Genomic DNA, 19,159 nt, shown 5'->3' with positions numbered 1-19,159 from the left:
TCTGCTGGAGATCGATGAGAGCCTGTGTGTCATGACCTCCGTTGTGGAGGAGTCCATGCGGAGCATGAGCTCTGCGTTGACCCTCATGGGCAAGCACACTGCCTCTTCCATTGAGAGAGTGGCAACTCTCATGGAGAGGCAGCTCCAAGGACAGAATCAGGGGTTCCTGGGGTTGTTCTCGGACCTGCAAGCCCTCACACAGGCAATGACTTCAGGTGGTCAGTGCCAATGTGGGAGATGGATGAGGCACCCAGTCTCCCAGCTAGGTGCCCGTCCATCAATGGTGAGCAGGGAGGTCCAGAGCGACCTCATACTGGCGCACGAGTTACTTCTTGTCTCTGTGGGCACCTCTCTGGATGATGGCAGCAGCTCCTCCGCCCCTCAGCCAGTGACTGTGGCATCTGATGAGGCTGTGATGACTAGGGAGAAGCCAGCCATGGCACTGGCCACTCCCTCCCAGCAGGGCCAGCACAGGCTCCACTGGCCAGAGGGCAATAGCCAAGGTCATCAAGGCCAACAGGACAGCAGAGTCAGCAGGCTGTCTCCTATACCGGTGCCAACTAGGGGGTGGGGGGGGGGGGGGGGGGGGGGGGGAGGAGGTGGGGTGGCGGCACCAAGATGTAGCACTCGTAAATGTAAGTTAAAGGCACCATGAGCACAAGAGGGACAGTTCATGGGTGATTTTCTGTTCATTTATGTTTGGTTTATATGTCTGCTGGTGTGAACATCAACACAGTAATAGTAATGTCATTATGCATTCAAAATGACAATCACATTAAATTTGCTTTGGTTCTGATGGCCTGAGTATGCTTCACCTTTTTTCTTTCTGGTGCAGAGTGCGCCAGTATGTAATGCTGGACGTGAGTGGCTCGATACTTTGTTGCACAGGCATTGAGTGGACTTTGTGTGAAAATGAAAGGGTCATTTCAGACATCCAGGGTGGAGGCGGCAGCCCTGACATGAGGTGGAAGCTGATCTTTGGTAGCCTAGCAGAAAGAGTGTTGGATCAAGGCTTCCCTGGTGTCCCTGCCTCCCTGGGAATTACAGAGGTCTGCCTCCATGCCCTCAGCATTCTCCTCACCGTGCTGCTCTTCTGACTCACTACTGGATTCATCCCCTGTGGCCTCTGGAGCTGCTTCAAGATCTTTTTCCTCCAGTGGGTCCCCCCTTGCCAGTGTCAGATTGTGGAGAGCGCAGCACGCAACCACTATCAGTGACACCCGCTCTGGAGGGTATTGTAGTGCACCCCCAGAATGGTCCAGGCATTGGAAATGCATCTTGAGAAGACCTATGGTCCTCTCTATAACCACCTTTGTGGAGGCATGACTCCTATTGTAACACTGCTCTGTCCCTGTTCTTGGGTGGCAAAGAGGTGTCATGAGCCACCTTTTCAATGGATAGTTGTTGCCATCCATCCAGTTGGGCTGGAACACTGAAGAGCCTCGGCACCTGGGAGTATCTCAGGATGTAAGCGGCATGGGAGCTGCCTGGGTAACTTGTACAGACTTGCAGAATCTGCATCCTGTGGTCACACACTATCTGCATGTTTATGGAGTGGAATCCCTTCCTGTTGACGAAGGCACCCGGCTGACCCACTGGCTCCATGATGGCCACATGTGTGCAGTTAATGGCACCCTGGACACTGGGGAACCCAGCAATCACTGAAAAGCCTCTGGCTTGCTCAGCCTGGCTGGCCTCGTCCATACGGTAAAGAATAAATGTCAGAACCCACCTGAACAAAGCTTCTGTCACCAGCTCGACGCAACTGTGGACAGCTGATTGGGAGACTCCACACAGATCTCCCACTGAGCCCTGGAAAGAGCTGGAGGCATAGAAGTTGAGGGCCACTGTGACCTTCAGAGCCACTGGCATGGGGTGTCCACCCACACAGTCGGAGCTGATCTCAGGCCCAATCATCTGGCAAATGAAGGTCACAGTCTCCCTTGAGAAGTGGAGCCTCCTTTGACATTGCACCTCAGACATATTAAGGTAGCTGCATCGCCGTCTATAAACCCTGGCAGCAGAATAGTGGCATCTTCTGCAGCCCCTTCTGCCTTGGGCTTCCTGCTGGCCCCGCACCACTTGTGCCTCCACCTCTCCTCCCACAGGTCCCTCCCCTGGAAGCTGCATTGGGATACCTGGCCTCTTCTCCCTTCTGCCCCTCTCTTCCTCCTCAGAGGAGGTGCCTCCAGCGGAGATCACAATCCCCATTACTAGGGTAATGGAAGGCTGTCTGATACCTGGAAGGGTCCACACAGTCTGAATCTTCCGGGGTCCTTAGAGACATCAATAAGACCTGAAATGAAGCCTGGAAATGCTAACAATGAAGCTCTGAACAGAGGCGAAGCTGCCAAGTACCAAGATCCAACCAGTAGCAAACTATCTCCAAAACTCCTCACTACGCACATTGCCAATGCTGCTGACCCTTTTTGTCCTGCCCTCGGATGAGGTTTAGCAAATTGTCGGCTGCCCGCCTGCCCGTTTTGCCCACGCGACGAACGCAAAATCGCATGGGCAATGTAAAATATAGCTTAAATTGCCTTTTTAATGGCCTTCACTGGCCTCGTAATTGATGTCGGGACGTTCACCCGATGTCATCACGCACTGTTTTACATTCAAGGTGTACGCCCGCCTGCTCAGCGAAAAATTCTGCCCTTAGTTTTTGAAATAACACAATGCTACTTATAAAAAGCTTAACGGCATGAAGTGAGGCGGAATTTTAAGTCAAAAACCAACCAGTTAATATCTGCGCCTTAGAAAACCCTTTTAACCTTCCTGAAATAAACTTAACAAATCATTTATAATTACTACACACCCTCTGACCAAATTTTCTTAGACAGCTTTTACTTTTTCTACATAGGAATTCCCTCTCTGTCATTACTGACGTCATCATAAGTCTTAACTTAGATGGTCCTTTGATAAACAGATAATCATTTGTTACTTATTGCCAAAAATTGCACTCACCCTTTTTACCTTTTTCTTATAAAATATGAAGAATGGAATTTATCTATTATTTTTAAATTACTTCATATTGTATCATTAAAGATAGAAACCTACCAGAGAAAGCAAAAAAAAAATGTTTACATGTGCAGTTGGCAGTGAAGAGTCTTGAACAGTCAATATGAACAGATTTTTTGTTACCCAAAGGTTGTCATATTCAGCAGCTATAGATGTGTAAGGAGTAGAGTGCTAAAAGGGAGGAACAAGAGGAAAGAGTGCTGAAAAATTGCACTGGTGCTTCTCCAATCTCTTATCAAATTCAGAGACTGAAGTCTAATATTCTTCAACATCAAGGAAGAACCAAATTTTAGATTTGAAATTCCAATGCAAAGAAAGATTTCTTTCAATGTGCTCAGGAGCCTTTCTGTGTAAACCAGCAGTTCAGCACTTTAGAACTGAAAGTACATGTAAGCTGATAACTGGTAAAACAACTACAACATGTGATTACTGATTCGTATCCAATGCAGTCCTTGTTGAGTGTATCGAACAAGATGTGTCATACTACTGTGTAGTGTTATAGGTTCCATCTGTGCATCAAGATCATGAAAGAACTCTGAAATGAGAAGAAACTGAAGTTACTTTGTAATGCAATGGAGCATAGTTTTTAAAAAATCACACCATGTCAAAAATGCAAAGATAAATAATGGCCCAGGTGTTCTGATCTCCAGATGATCGTACCCCACAGGTACCCCACAAAATGTGCTATGGGATCCCTGGGAATTCCTGATGTACTGTCTATGTGGGAATTGCCCGGGAAGCTTGGACTTCTGATGGGCAATTCCCCTGCCCTCCGGTACACTCCAAAAAATTCTCCAACTCTTGAGTTAGGGTAGGAGACTTCAGAGGCTTCCGATTTACTTACCAGAATAGTTACCCAGGAAAAGTTTTTAAAACCAGTTCTAACTCCTGGGTAACTATACAACTGACCCTCCAATCACTCACACTGACCACCCCATGACCACCCTCCGAACCCCCCACTCCGCCCTGACCCTACAACCCTTCTGACCCTCCGAACCTCCCAACTCAACCTGACCACCTTCACGACCCTCCAACTCACTCCATGACCCTCCAATTCCCCCAGCCCTCGGACTCCCCACCGATCTTCCTACTCCCTCCAACCCTCCAACTCGCCACTGACACTCCAACTCTTCCCCGATCCTCTGACTCCCATATCTGACCGTCATGTTACACCTTTAGGACTACCTTCAGGTTAGAGTTCCATGGGACTCTCTTGAGACATGAACTGAGTCCCATCGAGTCTGCCATGTATGTAAATTCACTGCGGTGTGCTCGCTACAGAAACATGTTTCGGATTGGCATCCACATGATTTTCATTGGGGCCGACATTTTCAGAACTCTTCAGATCTGAGAAATCAGAGTCATCTCCAGATATCGTTTCTATAGAATTTTCATGCAATTTTTCGCCACTCGTTGGACTTCTACTATTCCATGAATGTTTGAATTGTTCAGTTGTATTTCTGAATTCCCACTGGATCTAACTATTGCATAGCTCTCTTCAGAATTTACTTCCGAAAGACTCCCCCACCGACCGTCTGACACCCCCTGATACGACGTTATCTGATCTCACCACCATACCCACCTGGCACCCTGCCACCCTACCAGATGGCAACCTACCCACACTACCCACCTACTCATTCACACTCATTCACTAACACAGTGAAAAGCCTTGGGACATCTAAATAGCTTTTCACTGTCGCGTGAATGAAGACTTATGAAAATACTGCAGCTAGTGCCATAAAAAGGGCTTGGTGCCCCCTGGCAATTCTGCACCTTGAGGAAGGACTTTGAGAACAGGTATACTCCACAGCTCTGAAGAGGCCCAGTTTGGAAGTCCGGGCCAGAAATGTGGAGCTCCAGTACAAGGTAAGAAAATAGGGCGGAGTGGCAATCTGATGGTAATTTTTAAAAATTTGCTCAAGGGACATGTACTTGGCCAGCACTTTTATTGCCCATCCCTAATTGAGAAGGTGGTGGTGAGTCACCTTCTTGAATTGCTGCAGTCCATGTGGTGTAGGTACACCCATAGTGCTGTTTGGGAGGGAGTTCCAGGATTTTGACCCAGTGACAGTGAAGGAATGGTGATATAATTCCATGTCAGGATGGTGTTTACCCTTGTGGTAGGTGGTAGAGGTCGTGAGTTTGGAAAGTGCTGTGAGTCCTGGTGAGTGCTGCAATGCATCCTGTAGATGGTGCACACAACTGCCACTGTGCATTAGTGGTGGGGGGAATGATTGTTTGTGGATGGTGTGCCATCAAGTGGGTTGCTTTGTTCTGGATGGTGTCAAGCTTCTTGAGTGTTGATGGAGCTGCACTCATACAGGCAAGTGGAGAATATTCCATCACACTCCTGACTTGTGCCTCGTAGACGGGCTGTGCAGAGTCAGGAGGTGAGTTACTCACCGCAGAATTCCCAGCCTCTGACCCGCTGACATAAGCACTGTATTTATAAGGCTGTTCCAGCTCAGTTTTTGGTCAATGGTAACCCCCAGGAAATTGATAGTGGGGGATTCAGCGATGGTAATGTCATTGCATGTCAAGGAGTGATGAGTGGATTCTCTTCTGTTGGAGATGGTCATTGCCTGGCACTTGTGGCGCAAATGTTACTTGCCACTTATTAGCCCAAATCTGAATGTTGTCCAGGTCTTGCTGCATATGGGCACTGACCACTTCAGTATCTGAGGAGTCATGAATGGTGCTGACCACTGTACAATCATCAGCAAACATTCCCACTTCTGACCTTATGATGGAGGGAAGGTCATTGGTGAAGCAGCAGTGGAGAGTTTTCCCCCTGATTCCCACTGACTCCAGTTTTGCTAAGGCTCCACGATGCCACACTTGGTCCTTGACCTTGATGGGCAGTCACTCTCACCTCACCTTTTGAGTTCAGCTCTTTTGTCCATGTTTGAACTAAGGCTGTAATGAGGTCAGAAGCTGAGCTGCCCTGATGGAACCCAGACTGAGCATCAGTGAGCAGGTTGTTTCTGAGTAAGTGCTGTTTGATAGCATGGTCGATGACCCCTTCAATCACTTTGCTGATCATCAAACATAGCCTGATGGGGTGGTAATTGGCTGGGTTGGATTTCCCCTGTTTTTGTGGACAGGACACACCTGAGGAATTTTCCACATTGCTAGGGTAGATGCCAGTGCTGTAGCTGTACTGGAACAGCTTGGCTAAGGGTGCAGCTAGTTCTGGAGCACAAGTCTTCAGTGCTATTGCTGGAATGTTGTAAGAGCCCTTAGCCTTTGCAGTATCTAGTGCCTTCAGCCATTTCTTGATATCATGCCGAGTGCATCGAATTGACTGAAGAATGGCATCTGTGATGCTAGGGACCTCAGCAGGAGGCTGGGATGGATCATCCGCTCAGCACTTCTGGCTGAAGATTGTTGCAAATGCTTCAGCCTTGGAAGTTTCAGCCCATTAAAACAGGTTAGAAGCACACTGAAGTTAATAGTGCTCTGTTTTTTTCAATGAATGACACAGAAGTATGATGGTTGCAAAATTGACTGACAGGGCGTGTCATGCATGCACCAGAAGCATGCATGCTTCTAGCACACAGCCTCTAACTGTGTGTCAGTTGTGCCTCATTTGGTAGCACTTTTGCCTCTGAATCATGATGTTCCAGTTTACAGTCCCATGCCAATAGCTCAGCATTAAAGTCAAGGCTGACACTTCAGTGCAGTACTGAGGGAGCATTGCACTGTCAGAATTGCTGTCTTTCGGGTGAGATGTTAAACAGAGGCCCCACCTGCCTGCTTGGATGGATGTAAAAGATCCAACACATGGCACCATTGTGAAAAAGAGCAGAGGAGTTACCCTTGGTGTCCTGGCCAATATTTACCCCTCAGTATTGCTGATAAAAGACACTTTCTGTCGAAACTTTTCATCTTGCACCCATCAGGACAGATTTGCAACAATACTAAATCTCAAAGGGAGCAACAATTTGTACTGCATGAGAAGAGGGTGCTGATTGGTTGGTAAGTGGACTCTGTTTGGTAGAGGTGTTGCCATGGAGAATGCACCAGTGAAGAGTTAATTGCCAAGCTTTTGTTAAAATTCAAACCAGGCAGGTTGACTCTGACCGGTTAAGGCATTGCCATGGGGACTGAACCAGTGAATGACTGGTCTCCCAAGCTTATGTTTAGCTGAAAAAGGTGCAATACATGGATATAAAAACAAAAAACTACTGTGGATGCTGGAAATCCAAAACAAAAACAGAATTACCTGGAAAAACTCAGCAGGTCTGGCAGCATTGGCGGAGAAGAAAAGAGTTGACGTTTCGAGTCCTCATGACCCTTCAGCAGAACTGAGTATAGTTAGGAGAGGGATACAATACATGGATATGTTTTTTTTTGCAAGAAAAAGGGCCCAGTGTGTGAATATATGTAGCTTTTAGCATGCATAAGTGAGCCACACTACGAAATCGACCAATAACCTTAAATTGATTGTTAGTGTAATTCTTGGTACAATCAGGATTGCTTCGTAAGTGTTGTCCAATCACAGAATCACATCTCATGTTGGACAGTCAGTTTTGAGTTTTACAAACATGGGCTTGTTGGGTACAGTCAGGACTTTGACTGTTGTGAACAGCTGAATTGACGTGCTATTTGATATGATCCACCAATTGTTGGGACATATGGCCTACATACCTGGCATCATACCAGCACTGGAATTCATATACCACAATACTCATTTGTGTGGCTGGCAGAAGGTCTTTTTGGTTTGACAGCAGCATCCTGTTAGTGGAGAATACCACTCGTGTTGCTACTGCTTGGTAGTGGCACGAAATGTCTAGCTTCACCTATTGCTCAAATTTTTGAGACGCCTTACTCAGGTTATCTGAGGTAGACTGGGCACTTTTCAGGACCAATGTGGCAGCCTTAGGTGCATTCATGCATTTGTGCGATATACAGCAAGCAATGATCTAATCAGGGTAGCCATTATCCCGCAGGATGGCTTTGACACGCCCTATTTCAGCATCAAGTTGCATGATGACCAAATGGCTTTGGTTGCCGATAAGGCCAATCTTATAGCACGTGGGAACTGTAGAAATCCCAACATGTATATTGACCAGTGAAGGTCAGCTTGTGGTAGACAGTAGTCAAGAATACATTGGCAGATTTCTCAACTAGCACATTGAGGAAAGGAAGCTCATTTAGTTGCTCTATTTCAAAGATGAATTTGAGCGGAGGATGGAGCCCATTAAGGTGTGTAAGGAAATTTTTACATGCAGCTACAGATTCAAATATAGCAAACCTATCATCTACAATTTGGAAATATGCAGGGGGTAGGATGTTAGGGGCCATTCCACCTAAGACACGTTTCTCATGGAAACTGATGAAGATGTTTACGAGAGCTGAGCCTAGAGGGGATCCCATGGCAACACTGTCTATTTAGGCATACATGATGACATTGAAACTGAACTCAACGGCGTGAGTTGCTGAGTTCATAAGTTCACCGAGTACAGATTCAGAAAATGGCAGTGCGTCTAGACCGCAATGATATAGTGACGTGGTGCAAACATCTATGGCTTCCTTGAGCAGCACATCAGTGAATAGGCTAGCGATGTTGAACAAGCACATGGATATGTCATTGATATTGATATGTAAGTCCCAAATGTTCTTCGCAAAAGTGAACAAATCTTTCACAGTGTATGCCAAAACTCGCTCAGAACTGGTTGTAGCAACTCGCTCAACCATTTAGCCAATTCATGTCACATGAATATCTGGCAGCATTGCAAGGCCTCAAGGCTAAGCCAGATATACATATCTGTAATAAAGGGACTGGAATAGTCATCCTTAACAAGCATGACTATATTGACGAACTGCATGCAGTTCTTAATGAGTCCAAATTTGTATCTATTGGACTTGCTGCTAAGCATGACCCCACAGCCCTGCTCGAACGCAAGTTTCAAAAACACTTATTGGTCTTGTATAATAGCAATGAGCTTCCTGGTGCTGTATGTGAAAGGATTCGCCGTAATGGCTCGTCCATGTATGTATGGGCTGCCCAAGACACACAGAAGTGAAGTCCCTTTATGCCCTATCTTATGTATGGCTGGTTCTGCACAACATGAATTGGCTGAATGGCTGAGTGAGTTGCTACAATCAGTTCTGAGCAAATTTTCCATATACACAGTGAAGGATTCCTTCAACTTTGCGTAGGTCGTACAGGGCTTGCATACCGATAGCAGTGTTGTGTCCATGCGCTCATTCAGCATTGCTAACCTATTCACTAATGTACCGTTCAAGGAAGCCATAGGCATTTGCATCACATTACTATATCATGGTGATGTAGATGCACCATCATTGTCTGAATCTGCATTCATTGAACTTATGAACTCAGCAACTAACACAATTGAGTTCAATTAACCATGTCACCATATCTAGCCAAATAAATGTTGTTGTCATGGGATCCCCTCTAGACCCAGCTCTCACCAACACCTTCATCAGTTTCCATGAGAAACATGTCTTCGAAGGATTGATCCCTAACCTCTTACCCCTTGCATATTTCTCATATATCGATGGTATGTTTGCTTTTTTTTGAATCTGCAGCTGCATGTAAAAATTTCCTTAAAACATCTTAATAGGCTCCATCCTGTGCTCAAATTTACCTTTGAAATGGAGCAGTCAAATGAGCTCCCTTTCCTTCACATGCTGTGCTAGTTGAGAATTCTACCAATGTGTTCTCTACTACTGTATACTGCAAGCCAACCTTCACTGGTTAATATATGCATTGGGATTCCTATAGTGCCACCCACTATAAGATTGGCCTTATTGGCAGCCTCATTGATTGAGTGTCAAATCAACATTAGAAAGAAAAAGAAATAAATCTTGAATTTATATAGTGCTTTTGACAATCACCAAACATTTCAAAGCTCTTTACAACCAATGAAGCACTTCTTGAAATGTAGTCACTGTTGCAATGTTTGAAACATGGCAGCCAAAATAAACTCAGTAAACTCCCACAAATAGCAATGTGATAATGACAAGATAGTATTACTGAGGGATAAATAGTCACTTTGGAGAACAAGAGGACAAGTCCTCCCAAGTGACTATTTATCCCTCAGTAATATTATCTTGTCATTATCACATTGCTATTTGTGGGTCCAAACCATTTGGTCGCCATGCACGCTCAATGTTGAAATAAGTCTCATCAAAGCTATCCTGCAGGATAATGGCCACCCTGGTCAGTACATTGCTCGCTGTATATCGTGCAAGCTCATGAATAGCCCTAAGGCTGCCACTTTTGGTTCTGATAAGTGCCCAGTGTATCTCAGATTACCTGGAAGGGTAAGGTGTCTCAAAGATTTGAGCAGCAGGTGAAGCTAGCTGTTTCATGCTGATACTATGCAGTAGCAACACAAGTGGTATTCTCCATTAACAGGGTGCTGCCATCAATCCAAAGAGTGGTTCTGCCTACCACACAAATGAGTAATGTAGTATCTGAATTTCAGTGCCTGTGTGATGTATATAGGTTGTACGTCCAAACAACTGGTGGATTGTATCAAATAGCATGTCCCTTTGGCTGTTTATAACAAGCAAAGTATTTACCGTACTCAACCAGCCTTTGCTTGCACAGCTCAGAACATAGTGACCAACATTAGATGTGAATTCTGTGATTGGACAACACTTACAAAACAATCCTGATTGTGCTAAGAATTACACTAACAATCAATTTAAGATTATCAGTCAGGTTGCAGTGTAGCTCATTTAAGTGTTTGAGAAGCTACATATATTCACACACAGGGCCTTGCCTTTTGCAAACAGAAAGGACATATCCACACATTGCGCCTTATTCAACTAAACAAATGTTTGGGGGGCAGCCATTCGCTGTTTCATTCCCCATGGTAATGCCTCGATCAGAGTCAACCTGTCTGGTTTGAATTTTAACAAAAGCTTGGCAGTTAACTGTTCCGTGGTGCATTCTCCATGGCAATGCCTCTACCAATCAGGGTCCACTTGCCAACCAATCAGCATCCTCTTCTCATGCAGTACAAACTGTTGTTCCCTTTGAGATTTGGTATTCTTGTGAATCTGCCCTGATAAGTGCAAGACAAAAAACTTCAAAAGAATATCTAATTTTTCGGCAATACTCAAGTTCTGCCCTCCCAGGTGACTACTTGTCCCTCAGTAATATTACCTTGTCATTATCATATTGCTATTTGTGGGAGTTTACTGAGTGCATTCCGGCTGCCATGTTTCAAACATTGCAACACTGATTACATTTCAAAAAGCACTTCATTGGTTGTAAAGAGCTTTGAGATATTTGGTGATTGTAAAAAGCACTATATACATTCAAGTCTTTATTTATTTTTCTTTCTAATGTTGATTTGGCATTCAATTCATCATTTTAGAGCACGCAGGTCCAGTTAAACCCCTCTCATAATCACTTCCAGCTGAACATGTGATCAACTGTGTGAAGAACTCCCACCTTCCAAAAGTGTTATTTAAAGGGACAACCATCCATCTCCCAGGTGAGAGATGCTTTTGACTTACTTTTGCTGGTGCAGAGTGAGTGGAGTACCATGTTGTGCTACTGGAGGAGTTTTTCTAACATTTTGGATTTTCAAATAAATGGTAGTGGAAAGCCTGCTTCAGTAATGGAAGCTATAGTTGCAGTCCTTCTTGAATTGCAGCATGACTTGGAAATGGAGTAGGGGCAGCAGAATGGAGAATTAGTGCAGAGAGGGAGGAGGATGGGTGCTCTCGATAGAAGACCCTACCCACCATTGATCTTTAAGGAGCACGTCTCCTACCTCAACCTCAGAAGTGTCTAAAGCACCTATGTTTCAACAAGGAACTGGTGCTGAACTATGCCACCTCCTGCAATCTGATCTGAAGCCACACAACAAGGAGTAGACAGTTCTGTCGGTGGCTGTCAAGAGCATTGTGGCCCTAAATTTCAATGCCAGTGGATCATTCCAGGCAGTAGCAGGTGAGCTCAGCAACATCCCACAGTTCGCTTTCCATCACAGCATTGGGAGATCACCAAGGCCCTGTATAGAAAGAGAGGAGACTTCACTGTCTTCTCAGTGATCAGAGAGAGGACATGGCTTTGCCAGGTTAGCGGGATTCATAATAGTACAGGGTACGATCGACTGCCCGCATATGGCACTGAAGGTCCCATGTTAGATGTTCTGGAACCACAAAGGCTACCACTGTATCAACATCCAGTTGGTGTGTAACCATGACCAGAAGATCTTCTTGGTGAATGCCCACTATCCTGGCAGCAGCGACAATGCCTTCATCCCGAGCAGTCAGCTATACCTGTCAACAGTAGGAAACAAAATGATAATTATGCAAAAATAAAATGGTTTCTTCAGGCAGCCCAGCGTTTGCCTTTGTTCTCCCGCTGTTGCAGGTCACTGAGGTCTATTGCAGTGAGTCTCCAATCCAATCTGATACGATTCCCTGGTTCAGGACAGGGAGACTATCCCCTGCATGCAATGGATAATGGAGCCACAAATATAGTGGGAGGCAGTGGGTATTTCAAGACAGGCAGAAACCTTGCTCTGCTGTGAAAGGCCCAAATCAGAAATCCTGGGTCAGTATACATATAAAAATGTGCCATTCGTTATAACACGTGTTATAGTCAATCTTCTTTCCCTCGTGTTAAGAGGGGATTTCTTATCTTTTTATAGTGTTTTATTGATAAGTTATCACAACATCAGGAAAGGAGGAAGGGTGGCAGTAGTGATTAAGGAGAACCAAAGGAGTCAAGGACCACTTGACTAGAGCTAAAGAGCAAAAGGTGCAATTACATTGCTTGGTGTAGTCTATAGGCCACAAGCCAGTGGGAAAGATCTATAGGAACAAATTGACAAGGAAATTACAGAGAAGTGCAAGAATTATAGAGTATTTATAATGGGGGACTTTGATTATCCGACTATAGTAGTGTAAAGGGCAGAAAGGGACAAGAGTTTCTAGAGTGTGTTCAGGAGAATTTTCTACCTCAGTATGGTTCCAGTCCAACAAGAAAGGAGGCATCGCTGGACCTGGTTCTTGGGAATAAGGTGTGCCAAATGGATCAGATGTCACCAGGGAACATTTAGGGGACAGTATTTTATGATAAGGTTTAGGTTAGCTATGGAAGTGGACAAGGAGCAATCCTGAGCAAGGATAATTATCTGGGGGAAAGCCAATTTCAGTGGGGTAAGAATGGGTCTGGCCCAGATAAATTAGAATCAAAAATTAGCAGACAAAACTGTAACTGAACAATGGGGCTCTTTTAAAGAAGAGAAAGTTCAAGTACAGACTCAGTATGTTAACTTGAAGGGGAAAAGTGTGGCAGAGCTCCCTGGATGATAAAAGACATAGAAATTAAGATGAAGCAGAAAGAATGTGCTTATGACAGATGTCAGGTAGGTAATAGAGTTGAGAATCAGGCCAAATATGGAAGGTTCAGAGTAGAATTGATGAAACAAATAGGAGGAGCAAAGAGACAGTATCGGAAGAGACTGGCAACTAACTTAAAAGAAAACCAAAAGTCTTCTAAAGGTATTTAACAGTAAAAAGGGTGGTAAGAGGAGGAGTGAGGCCAATTAGGGACCAAACGGGATTTACGCATGGAGGTAAGGAGCATAGCTGAGGTATTAAATGAATACTTTGTATCTGTTTTTAACCAAGGAAGAAGATGCTGCCCAGGTATAGTGAAAGAGGAGGTAGTTCAGATATTTGAAGGGTTTAACATTGATAAGGAGTTGGTATTGGACAGGCTGTCTCTCATTAAAGTTGATAAGGCACCAGGATCAGATGATATACATCCAAGGATACTGAAAGAAGTGAGAGTGGGATTTGTAGAGGCACTGGCCATAATTTTCTAATCATGGACTAAAGCAGTGATGCCAGAGGACTGGAGAATTGCAAATGTTACACCTTTGTTCAGAGTGCAAAGATAAGCCAGCAACAATAAACCAATCAGTTTAACCTTAGTGGTGGGGAAGCTTTTGGAAACAATAATTCAGGGCAAAATCAATAGTCATTTGGACAAATACAGGTTAATTATGGAAAGCCAGCATGGATTTGTTAAGGGCAAAATCATGTTTAACTAACTTGCCTGACTTTTTTGAAGAGGTAACTGAGAAGGTTGATGAGGGTAACGCTGCTGATGTGACAAACATGGACTTCCAAAAGGCAATTGATATAAAGTGTCACACAACAGACTTGTGAGCAAAGTTAGAGCTCATGGAATAAAAGGAACAGTAACAGCATGGATACAAAATTGACTAAGTAACAGGAAACACAGAGTAGTGGTGAAGGGTTGTTTTTCAGACTGGAGGATGTTTTATAGAGGAATTCCCCACAGATCGATGTTAGGACCTCTGCTCTCCCTGATATATAATAATGACTTAACCCTTGGTACACAGGGAACAATTTCACAATTTGTAGATGACACAAAATTTGGAAATATTGTGAGGCATGAGGCGATAGTGTAGAATTTCATAAGGACATAGACAAGTTGGTGGAATGGTGGAACAAGTGGAAGATAGAATTTAATACAGAGAAGTGTGAAGTGATTCATTTTGGTAGGAAAGACATAAACAATATGAAATAAATGGTACAATACTAAAGGTGGTGCGGGAGCAGAGGGATCTGGGTATATATGTGCATAAGTCATTGAAGGTGACAGGACAGATTGAGAGAGCAGTTAATAAAGCATACAACATCCTGGGCATTATGAATAGGGGCATAGATTACAAAATAAAATAAGTCATGTTAAACCTGTATAAAACATTGGTTCGGCCTCACTGGAGTATTGCGTCCAGTTCTGGGTACCACACTTTGGGAAGGATGTGAAGGCATTAGAGATGGTGCGGAAAAGATTCATGAGAATGGTTCCAGGGATGAGAACATCAGTTACATAGAAAGGCTGAAGAAGCTGGGACTGTTCTTGGAAAAGAGAAGGTTGAGAAGAGATTTGATAGTGGTATTCAAAATCAAAGTGTGGTCTGGGCAAAATAGATACAGAGAAACTGTTCTCATTGGTGGAAGGATCGAGAACCAGAGGGCATGCATAGATTTAAGGTAAATGGCAAAAGAAGCAAAGGCGGCATAAGAAAAAAACTTTTTCATGCAGTGAGTGGTTTGGATCTGGAATGCACAACTTGAAAGTGTGCAGGTGGCATGGTCACCTGAGGCTTTCAAAAAGGAATTGGATCATTATCTGAAAAGGAAAGATTTGCAGGGGAGCGGCACTGGGTGACTTGCTTCTTCAGAGGGCCAGCACAGACAGGATAGGCCAAATGGCCTCCTTCTGTGCTGTAACCATTCTATGATTCTATCAAGTAAACATAAAAAAATCTTGAATTCTAAAATATTGATAAAAATCACTTTGAGTGTGGGAATTATCAGATTGTGATTCGCAAGGTGAAAAAAGGCTGTTAGAGCTAAGTGGTTTGGCAAACTTCTCTGAATTATTAATAAACACTACAAATTTAAATCTGGACACCCAGCTTGCTTGAAGTGCTCTTTTAAAACTACTCCCAAAATGATGGAGACACAAAATAAATATCTAGGGAACACCAGAAAAGGATAAGTCAAAAGTACTTCAACATTAAAGGTCATTCGGACTCGAAACGTTAACTGTGCTCCTCTCCGCAGATGCTGCCAGACCTGCTGAGTTTTTCCAGGTATTTTTGTTTTTGTTTTAGTACTTCAACATTCTCATGTTTTCATGTTCAATGTTTTCATTACTTTGTTTCTGAACCTCATCTTGTGCATTTGTGAATGTTATCTCATTATTACACCTTGGACAGGGAAGCAGAAATGCCACTGTTAAAGCAATCAAATTCCTGTACATTATCTCCCAATTGAGCCAAAATATATACCTTTGTTCTCCTTGGTCAGCTTATCAGCCATTTCCCAGTAGTCGTAACTGTAGAGAATGCTGTTGGTGATGTAGACATGGTTAGCAGCCAACTGATGGATACGCTGTGGAATGTTAATGGTTGAAGAGGGGGATGATCCAATGTTACTTGAACTGCTCCCATGTGGTCCAGCTGAACTAACAAGAGAGGGCGTAGACAACATTGGTGAAGATGTTGTTATGCACCTAGAATGGCAAATATAAATATAGCTAAAACAGTACAGAAAGAACACCAGCAGCTTTTCTTCATAAAACTGAAGAATTTTATTTTAAAAAGTAATTTTTTGAATTGTGAAGGTTTTGGGGGCTATGTCAGATTTTTTCTGAGATTTTAGGTTGACAGAAAAGAACGTAAGAACTTAGGAAATCCGAGTAGGAGTAGGCTACATGACCCCTCAAGCCTACTCCACCATTTAATAAGATCATGGCTGATCCTTGATATCAACTTCACTTTCGTTCCTGATCCCCATATCCTTAATTCCCTCAAAATCCGGAAAATTATCGATCTCATCCTTGAATATACTCAACTACTGAGCATCCACAGCTTACTGGGGTCGAGAATTCCAAACTTTCACAATCATCTCAGTAAAGAAATTTTCCTCATCTCAGACCAAAATGGCTGACCCCTTATTCTAAAAGTATGCCTCCTAGTTCTAGAATCTCTAGCTAGGGGAAACAGCCTCTCAGCATTACCTTGTCAAGTCCTCTCAGAATCTTTTATGTTTCAATTAGATCACCTCTCATTCTTCTAAATTTTAGGGATTAAAGACCCATTCTATCAATCTCTCCTTATAGGACAACCCTCACATCCTAGAAATATGTACAGCTGCTCCTGCATTATTCAATCGTTTGTTTTCACCGTAGACTTAGTGTGGCCACCAGCATCACCTTATTTCTTCTTTGGCTTTCTTCAAGCCTTCCTCTGACCATGTATCAATGTCATCCACCCATCCAATTTTTCTTCTTCCTTTTCTGTTTTTGCCCTCAGTTTTGTCCTTCAATTGTTGCCAGGACAAGGCTGTTGAATCTTCATTTCCAATGTCTCTACTTGGCTATCTTTCTTTCTCTAACTGTACTTAGCAACACTTTTGATTTCTGAACTTCTACTCTTGATCTACTCACTCATTTTCATCTTTCTGTCCATCCAGCTGACTCTGAGCATCCTCCACCATACCCACATTTCAAAAACAGTTACCCTCCTCTCACCCTCTTTCTACAGGGTCCAACTCTTGCATCCACAGAGTGCAACACTCCACATTAATGACTATACTAGATGTTTTTCAGCTTCATGCTGATGCTTTTGGACTTCCAGATGCTACTTAAGTCACAGGTCACGCCTCTTTCCATAGCTAATCTAACCTGGGTTTCATTCTTGGGTTATCACCGAGCGAAGGTACTTGAAATTATCCACTGCCTCCAATCTTGACTTTTCATTTGCCATTTAGAGCCTTAATGTTCATCTTTGCCTATTTATGTTCAGACTAAAAGACTCATTGTGTTTTTTGACTTGGCCTGCTATCATCTCCAGCTCTTACTTTGTTCTACCCAGGTAGGAATAATGTGGTCTGTAAGTACAGGTCCTTTTGAGAGTAAACATATCCTTTGAGGTGTTTGTGGACATGAACATGTATCTTCATGATTTGGTTTTCTTTATCCACTTCACTTAGCACTTTGGAAATACAGAAAGAGATTCCCATCCTCCCAACTAAGTTAGCTATAACATGTACTGCAGCAGTATCATAGAATGATATGGCACAGAAGGAGGCCATTCAGCCATAATGCCAATGCTGGCTTCTTGAAAGAGCTATCCAATTAATCCTACTCTCAGGCTACATCCCCATATCACTGTATTTCTCTTCAAATATCTATTAAATTTCCTTCTGAGAGTCACTCTTGAATCTCCTCCACTACCCTTTCAGGCAGTGCAGGTGACTGACCTGTAGTTGCTGGGTTTATCCCCTTCTGTCTAAGTAGGGATGTAACATTTGCAATCTTCCAGTCTTCCTTCACTGGCCCCATATTTAAGGAGAATTGGAAGATTGTGGACAGAGCCTCTGCAATTTCCACCCTTACTTTTTTCTTTTACAGTGAATACTGCCAACCTTTTTAAGTATCTCCTCTTTAATTTTTACCTATCCAGTTTCACTGTTACCCCTTCCTCTACTGTAACCGTAACATTGGCAGCATTTTCTTCTCCAGTGAAGACAGATGCAAACTACTCATTTGGTACCTCAGCTATGCCCACTGCCTCCACAAGATGATCTACTTTTTAGTCTCTAATCAGCCTAACCCTTTCTTTCACTACCTTTTTACTATTTATATGTTTATAAAACACTTTGGGTTTTATTTTATGTTAGACGCTAATCAATTCTTTTAATCTCTATTTGCCCCACTTATTCCCTTTTTTAGACCTCCTCTATAGTCTATATTCATTTTGGCCCTCTTCTGTGTCAACAAGCTTACAAGTAATTGGCAAGTGCATTTAAACAAAATAAAGGTTTCAACAAAAAGAAAAAAGTGTAGAGAGAAGAAATTGCTGGACTTTCAATTCCTCAATTGGATAAGCGCTCACTGTCAAAAATCTAGATGTCAATATTGAAGCAAACAACAATGGCAAGCTAGCTTTATAACATGTGCCCATTTCAAATGGGTTAATTGCACGCTGGAGATAGGGCCACACTAAAACCGTGAAATTCAGTGTGTTATGATCTCTGTAGAGACAGAAAACTTTAATTATAACTTCCAGTTAATAGCTGAAAGCATGATGTTGCAAGATTTCACATTTTAAGACTGTTACTGTAACAAAAGGCTGGAAGTACTTTTGACTAAACATTATCATTGTAGGCAACTTATACTTCAAACCACAAAACAGAACATGCCCATTTTTCTTTTAACACAATCAAAAACACGCTCCACAGATATGCTTTACACTGTCCTTTAAGCAAACATTCAATTCCTCTGGAACCAGGTGAAGGTGATTCTTAGCTCCCGAAGATTTAATTCTGTTCTTTTCCTTTCTCATCCAGGGGAAATTTAATCTTGGAAATGTCTTTCATGGTGAGGTTTTTCCCTGGAGGTTCTTCCTCTACTGCAAAATAGGCAAATCTTCCAGCCTTGTTTTAACTCCTCATGAATTTGGTCTTTTCAATCCAATCATGAGCTCCATCTGCATTCCTGCATGGTGAACCACAGTGATTTGCTGCCTATAGCTGTACTTCCTCTCCCAGATTCCTGCAGACTAACCTTGTCTATGAATTTTTGCAGATATCTTAG

General features: G+C 43.3%; 1 protein-coding gene across 1 annotated transcript in view; it reads right to left on the bottom strand.

Annotated features, from left to right (window-relative positions):
* Positions 1-3,418: 3,418 nt before the first annotated feature.
* aff3 (AF4/FMR2 family, member 3) overlaps positions 3,419-19,159 on the bottom strand; it is a 95,795-nt gene continuing 80,054 nt past the window's right edge. Inside the window, exons 12-13 of the mRNA XM_078545644.1 lie at positions 15,849-16,072; positions 3,419-3,553 (exon numbers count right to left, since the gene is read on the bottom strand). Coding sequence (XP_078401770.1) covers positions 3,432-3,553; positions 15,849-16,072 — 346 coding nt within the window. The 3' untranslated portion in view covers positions 3,419-3,431. The remainder of the gene's footprint in view (positions 3,554-15,848; positions 16,073-19,159) is intronic.

Source organism: Cetorhinus maximus, chromosome 7, assembly GCF_964194155.1.
Source record: "Cetorhinus maximus chromosome 7, sCetMax3.hap1.1, whole genome shotgun sequence".
NCBI lineage: Eukaryota > Metazoa > Chordata > Chondrichthyes > Lamniformes > Cetorhinidae > Cetorhinus > Cetorhinus maximus.
The sequence above is the reverse complement of the archived record's forward strand: the minus strand, read 5'-3'. Positions and strand labels throughout refer to the sequence as shown.